Below are 13046 nucleotides of genomic sequence, written 5' to 3'. Positions count from 1 at the left end.
ATGACAATTCTACACAGAAATGTCATTTTAAAAAGCAATTTTATTTTTTCAGGCTCAAAAGCAAGCTTCAACTTATTTTTACATTTCAAAGTGTTTCAATAAATTCTGCTTCCATTAATCTATTACATAATTATATGGTGACTTCTAATGTTCTTTAGCCATATGTATACTAATAAATACCAACCACAGACAATTCTTATTTTTGAAGCTACCTGTGATGCCACATTCATATATTCATAGAGCTAAACTCTCTAAAAATTGGTGATAGAGTTGCCTCAACCATACCTGGGCATCAGCTGTTCAGCAGTGGTCAAAACCATGCCAGGAAATGTGCAACAAATTAGAAGGTATGCAATCCTCAACTAAACCTGAGATACTGCAAATGAGAGAGAATGGACTTGAGAAAAGAGCATATGCACTTCAGCCCAGAACCTTCAACAAACTAACTTTAGCAACACAACTATCAAGCTACTAAGATTTCCTATTCCCTCTGGAGAACGTCATAAAGCACCAAGTATCCTACCGTCACCTCTACTAACTGAAAGACACTATGGCATGGCATATTGCCACTGTAAATGTCTGCCTTAGCCTTATATAACACTGTGTGAATGTAGCCTCTGGCAACCCAGAGGAAAAACATTTTTCTATCATCTGAAAACTGAGAATAAAAATTTGACACAAGAATATGTCCTGGCACTGTTATATCTAAGATTGTTTCTAGTCTGTGGTTGGTTATTTTATTGAGAATGCCATGTCCTTGATTAAACTCAGACCAAAAAGTGACGGTTTTGAAACTGAGGGCTGGCTGAGTTTGCTGTAGAGAAATTCTGAAACAGAGGCCAAGGTTTTTGCTCTCAGCTTTCTGTACTCAACCTTTGTAGAACTACCACCTTTCTACTGATTACTCTGGAATCTGTACTGCTTACACAAATGTATACCATGTACATATATTTAAGTAATTGTCCTATTTAGAGAAGTTCAAAATCAAGATTTTTCCAAATTTTTTTTCCCCAAAAATGCAGTCTTGGAAAAAACAAATATTTATCTAAGACATCTCATTGAAGGTTTATAATTTTTCTTCAGAAAAGCAAACATGTAGAAATACTTGGCTCAATAAAGTTGAGTCTTTTTCGGAAAAAAACTCTATGTATTCCAGAAAAAAAAAAAAATCTCAATAACAATATGGTTTGATTTTCATATACATTTTCTGACAGAAAAAAACATTAGTTGCCTTCTGCTTAGCATTCTTTCTTGCACACATCCTAAAGGTGAGCTGAGCAAAAGCCCAAGAGCTGGAAATGTGCCCTAGAGCTAGGAGAGAAATCTAAGTCCATGACTCCAGGATAGACCAAGATTTTAACCCCAACAGCTATCTCATGTCTAGGAGGAAAGGCTGTCTAGGCCAGCATCATATCTGCAACACTAATCTGTTGCAGACTTTCAGCCACAAGTTCAGGAATCCTGAGGTCAGGCAGGGACCACCCTCCCAGCCCCCAACCCCATCTGTCAGAAAGCATTAATTTAATGTCACAGAGCAACTAGGGCTGAAAGAGATACCTCAAACGCTCAACAGGCTGCAGTCAAGCATGGGCTAGCTGCCTAGCCTTTACTGAGATCAGCCCTATCTGACTGCAGCCAAGGGTCTGTTTTTCTCACTGTACAATTCAGATCTTAAATTCAGTCATTACTAACAAAATCCTTTAAATTCATCTTGATCTGAATTTAAACAATGCTGTTTACGTGAAAAGTTGTATATCTTGGTGAATGACTTGCAGTAGCCTTAGCAAAGCCACAGTTCCTGTTTCACTGGTAGTTCTCTATGTACAAGCATTATTGCTTATCTTGAATTGTTTTCCAAATGTAAAAATATTTATTCAAATTATTTTCACAGCTTTAAGCTGGAGAAAATATAACTAGTAATGCTACTGATGTATCTGACTTCTTATATTTTAAGACAAAAGAGATACAAATGAGAAAAAAGCACAGGCAACAGCAACCATCCCCACCCCCACCTTAATAATGTGATTAGGTAAGGTTTCCTTGGAGGATGGAAATTTTCCAGACCAAAAATAGAGGTTCCATACAAGTTAAGGCATTTAAATTTGCATGATTTGTCCTTAATATATCTGTGTTGGGTTTTTTTTCCCCAAAGAAAGATTAAGATACAGTATATAACCCAAAATTGAAATAACAGTGCTGATTTGTTTATTTACTTATTTAAGTTATATTGTTGGCATTTTGTTTTAACTGGTTTAAAACACATAAAAATTCTAGCATCAGTATGGAGAAACAAGTCCTTACCACATGAATGGAAAATCTTATTCAGAGCACAGATATTTCCTGTTCTTGGTGTAAAGAAGAAAGGATTTGTTTACTCAATGTCTGTGTTGTTCAGTGAAGGCTCTTATTTAAGTTTTATTAGTATACCACATTAAGAACTAATTACCATACTGCAATTTTAAGCTGCAGAATGTTTATAGAAAGAGAATAAGGCCTTCATGATAAGAGTTACTGTTCCTGTTAGTTGGAGGGGAGGCTGTACCTTTGAATTCACACAATTCCTGCCATTCTCACATATTACCATGATTAAAGAAATGCTAATGATTGCACTGTACAGCTGGAATTTCTATAGGTTAGTATGCAGAACAACTTACATATTCTGATTAGGAGAAAGGAATCAAACAACACAATAACCATGAAAAACAAAGCATTTTAAAATGAGAATTAGGGATGGATTTAGGGCTCCTTGTTCTCTTTGCCATTAAGTTTATTCCTAAATTCTTATTCCTAATTAATTGCCTGGAATTTTGCGACTCACAAAGAGTTCAGATCTGAAAAATACGCAGTAATTTAGACTAAATCCAAAAGAAATATACCTCAAAAGAAATATTCATTAAAAAAACTGTTTCCGCCTGAGGAATGTCTGAAGATTTAAGATAACACGTTTAGCAACAATTAAAAATTATAACCCTGAGGAGCAATCCGATAAAAAGCTTGGGTCAAGAAAAAACATGTTTCATTCAGTTACGCTCTCTGGCAATACAATTCATTGCACACCTAAGCAATAGGAACATGGGCAGAGTGGTTGTGGTATTCAGTACGATCGGAGGCTTTCAGCAAAGCTGACATTCACCAAACAGAACGAATCGGCAATTAATCAGTAACATCACCACTTTCTTGGGAAAACAGCAAAATAATAAAGTAATATGCAACCAAATACTTTTCAGATCTAAAGCCAAGGTGAATAATCTATAAAGTCTTTGTATTTATCCCAGATGAACATATAATTATAAGTAACACTTGTATTCCCTTTTTTGATGAAATCACTATTAATACACAGTGATGTCTAGCTGTTCCTTTGAGATTAGCAATGGGAAAAGATTTAATTCTATTGTGCAACTGCAAAAATTTCCCTTTGATCGTAACTTAATAACATCAAACTTTTTCTCTTCCTCCTTGGGAAGCAACAAGAAACTTTACTGAACAAAGAATGCATGAGAATTTCCAGCATGTCTGCTTTGTGTTTTACAAATACACAGACATAGGTAAACGTGTTTTCTGTGAACAAAATTCCAATTTCTATTCAGAAGAAGTGAAGAAAAGGAACGCACACAGGAAAGACTTTAAGCATGTGGATACAGAATGAGTTCAGCAGTCACCAGCCTGCACTCTCTGGAACCTCAAGTCTACTGAAATGAAAGTAGGGGATAAACTATGCACGACATTGACTTGGCACAGCTTCCTGAGTCAGCACAACACATCTCAGGAACTGTTGCTCATACTGTCTAAACTTTTTATTTAGAGGTTTTACATACATACAGACAGACATGAGATCATTTGTGAAATATATGTTGTTGAGTACTGCATGAGGTTGAATTACGTCTCCATTAATATCATGAGTTCCACATTTTCTCACCCTCATCGAAGTCCTGATAAAGTCACGAAACAAGTGCCATTTTCAGATGACATGGTCTTTGAAAGTTAAAAATATTGTATTAAAATTATACTCTCATAATGCTCTAGAAACCGCAACTGTAACTGGCAGTTTACAAAACAGAAAGACACTGTTTCAGTCTAAGCAACTTCAGAGATAGCAAAGGCAAGGTCACTGAAATGAGGGGAAAGAGAAAGAAGACTGAAGAGCACTCATTTTTTAATTTACAATAACTTATAACGTATTATTTTCTCAGGTTAGGGTTGTGTGTTTGTTTGTTTGTTAAATTTTAATTAGGCCAAGATATAAGTTATTTCTATACCATCTAAAACTTCACTTAAACCGTGTTGCAAATAGAAACTGTTAATTTATCTACCTGCAATTCAGTCGTCATCTTTGTCAATTGACATGCTATGTGGGGACATGGTGGAGTGCTACTGTCTGACTAACTTATTTTTCCACTGTTATTAATGCTCTTTCTTTCTATTTTGCGCCCAGGAGTCAATGAATCTATGCTTTGGACGTAACTGCAACTGCTGTGTACAGATGTGGAAGCAGGAATGGAGGGGATATCCCAGCATTATTCTCTGAAAACTGAACCAGTAACTAAATCTATGTTTAGAGAGAGAGAGGTGGGACCTGAAAAGATAACACTTCCTATGGTTAGAATGAAATTTCTTCTCCATATAAATTACATTGGATCAGTTCAGTACGGCCTTACTGAAAATCTGGTTAGGATACTGTTACTACATGACTTATCTGAATTAGAAAGTTAATCATAAGAGACAATGCCAAGAAGCTAACAGGACAAAAGTAGATGTGCTTTGTGATCTACCCAGATGCTCATTTCATACTGTGTAAGCTCCACCAAGTCAGATTTTGATGCCTGTGAACCTGCTGTTCTGCCATTTGCACAGAAGATGGTTTACAATTATTCATCAGAGGCTCAGTTTCTCTTGGAAATATTTTATTACCTGCTACAATGAGAAGTGTGGAAAGGATGATTGCAGGCAATTGCTAGACAGAATTTTCTTATCTTCTCAGTGTACTACCTAACCACTTTAAAACCAAAGCTAAGGATGAGGAAGGAAAAAAGATGCTGTACAAAACATAGTGGGGTAAATCAATAGCAATTCTCTACTAACCATCTCAGAAACAGAGGTGAATCTCAGAGAGATTTCACAAAATCAGCACTTTCCCCATTCTCACCTTTAGTCATAGTTAAGGTTCCTTTCATCTAACACTTATATGCAAACAGAACTTACAGAACTTCTAACTTTCATTTAACAGAAAATACGTATTTTCCAACTCCTAGTGAATACATTGCCATGATGGATAGACGGATGTAGTTTTAATTAAGGGAAAGAAAAAAAAAAAAAAAGAAAGAAAATGAAAGAAACTATATTGAATTAACTAGATGCTCATGTTTGTTGATGCCAGAAATGAAATAGATTATTTTTGCATACCAAATATGGAATAACTAGTGCAGCAATAGCTGCATAGCTAAAGTTTTCCTGTTGTAAAGATATACAAGGGAAATTAAAGAAGACTACCACAAAACAAGAATACATTCCACTAAGAAATAATAAGTTCGATCTGACAGTAAAATCTGTGGTAATACGTAATTTCATCTTTGATCACAGTCTTAATGTATGAATTAATTTTACATGTGAAATAATTCAGCAGAATATGAGAGAAGACAGCAGTTCTTTTATTTCCTGAGAGAGATCCTTGGGAAAATTGCATTTTCTTGTCAGTTCAGTCATATGTGAGTCTGTAACACTACAAACCCAACTTAGGCATGAAGAAAGCCCTCCAGACCAAAGGCAGAGAGCCTGCAAGCTCTGCAGCATAAGATATCATTTTATTCTCAATCCAATTTACCAAGGCTGAAATTGCTTTGCAGGGGGACATATAGGACAACACAGAACATTTGTTTGTTTCAGGCTGCATGATGCAATTTGCTTGAATTATCTATCACATTTAGCAAAACGTAAAAGTTCAAGCCAGAGAACAACAAGCAGTTACTGTCTGGTATCACTCAAGTTAAAAATCAGTGCCCTCATTTAGGTACCGAAGGCTACAAGCTGCCCTTCTGGCTTTCAATCAGTCTCTTAAACTGGAGTCCCTTTGTATTTCCACACTGGGGTCTTTGGTATTACTAGAGCATTCCACTGTCAAAAAGCAAAGTTACCCTTGGCAACAAGTTTTTTTGGAGTTTTTACTTCCTTATCAGAGATTGCTCTGAAACTGAACATGAAGATTAACTGGCAGCTGCTGGTGTGCTCTAATACAGGCCCTTCTTTAAACGAAAAGAAAATCCCTTTTCTAAAGGGATTAGCAATGGGAAACTTTGGTGCTTGTATAAAAATATGCCCAATGTAACACTTCTAAACTGATGCTTAATAATTAAGGGTTTTTTTTCTGGTTATATGTTTGGCCTATTTTCACTATTCATATATACTCAGCTCAGTATCAAAAAATCACATAAAGTTGTGGCTGAGAAAAATCATTTTTTCCTAAGGGCAAATTGGAAAAAAAAAAAAAAGGTGTTTTTTTTTTTTTTTTTGCTCTCATCACAACCCTGACCATTTTGGTGGGATACATCTCTGATTCAGCCATTTGACAGCTACGTATGTAATACAGGCTGGTTCTCTCTTCTTAGTCAATGGAGAGAGACTGAGTCATAAAGGGGATGTCTGAGCTCATCTGTTTCAGACATTTACTCTGGGATGACATAAACAGCTATTTTTGCCACTGACTATTAAGGGCATTCAGCAGCTAGCTCAGACCAGTAGATTGGTCAAGTTAGATGAGAGGCAGCCCATCTTCATCACTGGAAATCTTCTGTCTTTAATAAGTTGGCCGACTTTAATTTAATATGCATGAGGCATACTGAAAAGATACCATCAAATCCCCAACATGGAATCCAATAGTTTAAATGCTTACAAAATGCAACCTACTGTCCTCACTGCCAGTTGTGAACGCCCACTAAAACTGGGTTTTCCATTAAAAATTCTCCTGCAGAATCTGAAGTATTTTGTGCTCCTGAGCCTCTTGCCAGTGTTCCTCCACTCCTAATGCTGATTTGAAAAAAAAAAAAAAAAAATCAGACAGTTCAGAACTATAGGGAAATAAGCAGTTCTAAGGGAAAAGGTATGTAGATACACCTAAATGACCCAAGTACTCTATAGCATTTGATACTTTACATAAAGTGTTTTTCCTGTTCTTAATAGTGAAATTCAATGTCAGGCATGTTTTTGTCTATGAGATTATCACTCCTCAAGCCTTGGGAACTACTTTCCCTGAGGAAAACATAGTCTGTTTCAAAGAAGGTAAAGTGGGAAAACGAAAAGTGCTGAAACTAGCATGGGCATGCTGTACATTACAGCTGAAAAACTTGATGTAAATTGATTACAGCTCATCTGGCAGGTAGATTACAGGCACTGTTCCCTTACCAATGGGTAACGGGCATTTTCAGAAGTTCACACATCCCATTACACAGTATGTCAGGTGCAGGGAAAGACTACAGGTATAGAGAACTTGTAGAAAATCTAGGGACAGTAGATTATCTGCCACATTTTAAGCTTATTTAAATTGCATTGGGAAAAACAGCAATGCACGTGAGATAACAAAAAGCAAAAGCAACAAATCTTGGCAGAGGCAGTTATATTAATAAGTAATATGATTAAATGAAGCAAATGGAAGACAGAGTATTGGCACCTAAGGTAAAGATAGCAACAAAAGAGCTGTATCTTTAGAATTACGAGCAGAGACAGCACTAAAAGCAGGTTACAGAAATATAGCAAGAGCTGTATTTACTGAAATACTGAGAAGTGTTTCTTATGAATGTAAAACAAATTTTCACTTTCATGACATTGGTAAACATCTACATGATGCCAGCTCACGGTAAGCAAAACACAAATTCAGCAAATAGGAAGAAAAAAGCAATCACAGATGTGTCAGTGCATACATAGGTACATACATCAAAAATCACTAAAAACAGACAGTAAAGGACAAACAAAAATTAAAGCATTTTAGAAGTGAGTGTGCTGCTACTAACTTTTCTTTTCTTTTTTCTTTTTTAAACTGGAAGGAATATGCAAAGGATATTCAAAATGGACCATTGCAGTGCATGCCCCATGTCTCTCCCTCCCTAGGTCTCTGCTCCCAGCCCTGCACAGCACTGTTTGTCTGTCTGTCTGTAAGGCTAACCACACCCACAGGAGCTGCACTCCATGCAGCTTGTGCAGGGAGATAGACACCTTTTCATGGGGAGGCCAGTACATGGGCATGCCTGTCTGTATGTCTGTCTGTGTGCCTGTCTCACCCATGGATCCCTCCCTCCCTCCCTCTGAGAAGTCCTCTTGGAGCTGAGGGCCTTCTCCAGGTGCAGTCACTGAATCCAGAAAGCTTAAGCAATATGATTAAGAGGCACACTCAGGACCAAGCAAAACAAGATTTACAGAGCACTGCAAAGATGCCAGCAAGAGCTATCCTGAAGCCCATCTCCAAAAAGTGTGGACTAATAAACAGAATGCTTTTCTTCTAAGAAAGCTGCTTCTGAGAAGGCTCGCAGCTAACTTCCATCTGTGAGGAAAATGTAATCCCTGTAGGATAGTAAGCTTAACGTGCATACCACAGCCTGGAGCTCAAAGTAGCAGAACAGGCCAGTGCACAGTAACTGCAGGGGAATTCTGCAGCAGGCAGCAGTGCATACTGCTAGACAAAGGGCTGCCAGTGTCTGCACCTTGGGACCTTGGGACCGCTCCGGTGCCATCCTGCAAGGAGCCAATGTGAAGGAAGATGGCTGTCAGCTACTACATCCAAGCAGTCCCTTTCATTTCTTCTGTATGTCATCATTTTCAATACTGATCTGTTACCCTGATAACTGGTTTTGCTAACACAAACATATACAAAGAGTGAAAACTTTTGGAAGTTTCAGAACTTTCCAAGTAAGTTATGCTGCTTGAAGATGAAGAGTAATGTGTTCCGTCAGACTCATAAAAACAGCTTGGTAGCTGGTATCAGTTGCAATCTGAACAACCCTTATCACTATTATGCCCACCTATTGAGAAATCATCTTAATTCACTTTATTTCTTAGGAGGCATATAGTCCTTATAACCGGCTTTGTGAGTTGTTTCTCCAGGAGTTCCTGAAGGCACCAGATCTCATAGCAAAAGGCACTGCAGACACATGTAGGAAGATGCAGTCTCTTCCCTAGGGAAGAAGTTGCAGAGCTATGAAACAAAGAAAGATTTAAAAGAGCCATCCTAAACCGGGCTGAGTGCCCCTTTATCATACTGAGGCTGTTCTCCATTGGAAAATGCAGCAGAAGAAGTTACTCAGCCACGTCCTCATGAGATGAATGTAAGATTACAGTCTTATCTCCTGCAGAATTTACATGTCATGTAGTGCTTGATCAAGAACAGTCAATGAAAATATTCTGTTTCACATTACCCGAGGTTCTTGGAAAGCAGCATGAATATTATGTAGAGAAAGAAAACATGTAAGAACTTACATAATTTATTTTCTATTGATTTAGAGATATTCTGCTAGTTATTTATTTATCTTCTGCTAAGAGGAAAGCCCAGTCCTTCAAAACCCACTCCACCAAGCCCTTTGATGCAATCATAGTTCATCCCTGTGAGCACTCAGGTAGAGGACTGTGCCAAAGCTCCCTAGAGAGCAAAGGCAGCACTTTGGGAAATTTGCAGAACAGCTTCTCACTGCTCAGAGTCACTCTGCTCAGTGTTTGCTTTTTTTTTCTTTTCACTTCCCCCCCCCCCACATAAAGAACATCAACACCAAAAGCACGAAAGAGGAAAAGGACAAAAGAGGAAAACAATGTGATCCTGGCATCCACAGTATCCAGAAGTTTCTCATGGGTTCTGCCTGGAGTGCCTTCATTGTCCTCCTGGTACACGCTTTACTATTCAGTTTCATGATCTCCACAATTGTTTAATGACAGTAACCATGCCAAAGTGAGAAATAAAAAACTGAAGATTTTCACCTGAAAAGCTCCTAATCATCACTTCAACTAGCTAGTATACCAGTAGCTCGTAGATATTTTTAAATGCTTTGAAGACATTCTGCCTAACAGCAGAAGGGAAGTTAAAAATACTTTTTAATTCAGAATCTGGTATTCATTAACTAGAGACAACTGCCCTCTTGGCTTGAAGTCTTAGCCTCTACCCTGGCTGCAAAGTCTAACTTTTTCCTAAGATATTTGCCATCATTAAAGTCTTGTGCTTTCCTGAGGAAACTGACATTTCAAAAAATACATTACTATGGAAAACAAAGAAATTTGCAAGACAAAAGGAGTGAGAGAGCAGTTGAACAAGATGAAAAAAAAAGAAGTCTGATTGTGGTTGTTAAACCTATTTGAGAATCCAGTAGATTTATACATAAGCTGCTGCTGGCATGCATTGCTCAGCAAAAGCTGAACTGCAGAGTGTTCCACAAAATCATAATGGAGCACAGAAATGGCTAAAGCCACTTGTACAAGACTTCTGTAGACTGAATTATATCAGAGATGAATTAGTACTATTTTAACATTTTTTTGCCTATAAGATGTGTAGATGTGTATGAAAGTGATATTACAGACAAAATGGAATCAAGAATCAGCATCTACCTAGGTATTTAGGGTCAAATAATTCATCTGCCTTTTCCTTTGTGAAATTCAATCTTTGTTGCACAGATAATGTAAGCACCCATAAGCCCAATCCTTAGTCTACCAGTAGGCTTTAGGAAATGTTTAATTAGATTGGAAGAGCACATAAATACAATTTCACAAAAACCTTTTGTTTAAGATCTACAGAAGTTACATATATATGTATATATATGTTTATATATACAAATGTATATATTTATATATATGTTCATATATATGTATATATATAAAGTCACAAAATACAAGCTGTCTTTTCAATATCTGAAGTGTTTCTATGTTAATGCTTCTCTTTTCTATAATCATTCTTCTCTTTCTAACCAAATCTGCTGGCTTTTCTGTAGTTGGAAAATTGCTGGGGATTCTAATCTCATTTTAACTTTAAAACAAACAAATTGCTTATTTCAAAATGTGATTCTTATAAATTATAACGTGCATTATACATTATAGTAAAAGAATATTAAACTCTTCTTAAAAATTAATTTATCATCTCTGAATTAAAAGGATGTTTTGTCTTCAAGCATTGTTGTTTTTTTTTTAAAGAGTGCCTGCATGAATGTGTAGTCAGGAAAAACATTTAAAAAATACATTCAGTAAATATAAATAATAAATAATTCCAGAAAACTTACTAACACAACAGCTTGCATGTATATAATCCACCAAATATAACATGGAAATCATGATTCCAATACTTCTGACTTCAAAGCTCTCTCACTTGAGAGGAGAAAATTAGGACTTACATCACATATACCTGATTACAAGTAAAATTTGTTTTTCATTTATACCAATCTGTGCAACTACCTGTCACAGCTTTCAAATGCAATTAATGTATCTGAAGGTGGAAACTTTGACTTTCATTCTGATAAACTGAGGAAACCCACAATATTTCAGAATGACTACTTCTCAGACAGACGCTAACGATCACACATCAAATTATCTGAGTTAAATTGAAACTTCAGTTCTACTCAATTCATTAGAGAAGCATGACTGACAGTAACAAATAATAAAATTGAATACATTAATGAGTTCAAAGAAAGATAAAAATGAGGGCCATGATTAAGCAGCCAGGTTCACACAATTAGTTACACAAATGCACTACTGCACTATCCACCTCTGAGATGGTCTTTTCTTCTTCATTTTCCCCATGCAAGCCTAAAATAACACTTGTCTTCATTATTTTGACTCTTATTGATATATATGCAACAACTTTAAGGCTACTGTCTATACATCATTCAATTAATGTTGAATGAATAGAAAAAGCACCTTAAGGCTTGTACGTTTATTTTAATTACTTATATCACTGTGCTATCTCAAGCAATCTTAAAGAATAAGAAGTTGCTCCTCGATTAGGTTTCTAATATATTGCTCCTTGGGAGGAATGTGAGAACCATTTACGTTAATTTTTGAATAAACTATAACATGCATTTCTTTTTTCTTTTTAATATTTGACTTTTATATACCCAAAGATAATGCTCAGATGATGTAACATGGCCCTTTATTTTAACAAAATTCTGCATTTTATTTTTTTTTTATCTAAAATTACTCTCCTTTAAAAGATATCCATAACATTCTTATGTATAGCAACAACTTGATGGAACAAGCTTTTTAGACAAACATGTTTTTGCCAAACACGTTTTTGAACAGTGGTAAAACTTTCAACAGTATTTTCTTAAGGGTGAGAGGACATGAAAAAGTGAAAGAAAGCATCTCTGTCACTCTATGTGCTGATTTTTAGGATGCATCAGAATCAGGTCCTGGAAGCACACATATACTTTTTCCCCATGTTTGTTAAGACATATAAGAGGTCTTGTTTAACCCACGAGTGGTGAAACAAATTTTCAAAGACCAATCAATTATTGAATCTGAAGAGTCATCATTCTCACCCGAACTCCTCTAAACACAAAATTACAAATATATAACCTGGATTCAGAACAGTCAGAATCCCTCACCTTTGTCACATGGTGCTTCTCGTGTTGTACAGGGATCTTAAACATTTGACACCAATATGTTGTATCCTTGTCTGGTACGGGTACCTGTCTTAATGAAAAGGTCAAGAAAACAATATTATAAAAGTCATACTGTCCTGCTGTGTAAGCTCAGATGTTGGGCTGTCACCTTAGCCCACACAAACCCAAAACACAGAGTAACTTACGTCTTTGTTGGTCAGGTCAAAGTATGACAAAGAGGCAGGTGAGACTTCTGCTTTCTCAGGGTTCAGTAAACGTAGACTCTTAGTACCACGGGTAGACCCATGGTAATTCTGACCTGCTTCTCCCAAGTCTTTGTGGTGGTAGGCCCATATTACCCGCACTGTGCTCTCCTGGAAAACAAACAAACAAAAACACGTAAGGAATAGGAACAATATGCTCTTGCATAGTTCATACAATTCCTAAGATAGATATGATGTGTTTGAACAACAATAATGAGAAGAAAACAGCTAC

At 36.6% G+C, this 13046-nt stretch overlaps 1 protein-coding gene across 1 annotated transcript in view; it reads right to left on the bottom strand.

Moving 5' to 3' along the window:
- MOXD1 (monooxygenase DBH like 1) overlaps positions 1 to 13046 on the bottom strand; it is a 50830-nt gene that overhangs the window by 23814 nt on the left and 13970 nt on the right. Inside the window, exons 3-4 of the mRNA XM_031610586.2 lie at positions 12758 to 12925; positions 12555 to 12638 (exon numbers count right to left, since the gene is read on the bottom strand). Coding sequence (XP_031466446.2) covers positions 12555 to 12638; positions 12758 to 12925 — 252 coding nt within the window. The remainder of the gene's footprint in view (positions 1 to 12554; positions 12639 to 12757; positions 12926 to 13046) is intronic.

The sequence above is a fragment of the Phasianus colchicus genome, chromosome 2, assembly GCF_987193195.1.
Source record: "Phasianus colchicus chromosome 2, bPhaCol1.hap1.1, whole genome shotgun sequence".
Taxonomy (NCBI): Eukaryota; Metazoa; Chordata; class Aves; order Galliformes; family Phasianidae; genus Phasianus; species Phasianus colchicus.
Note: the sequence above shows the minus strand (reverse complement) of the source record. Positions and strands in the feature narration are given on the sequence as shown.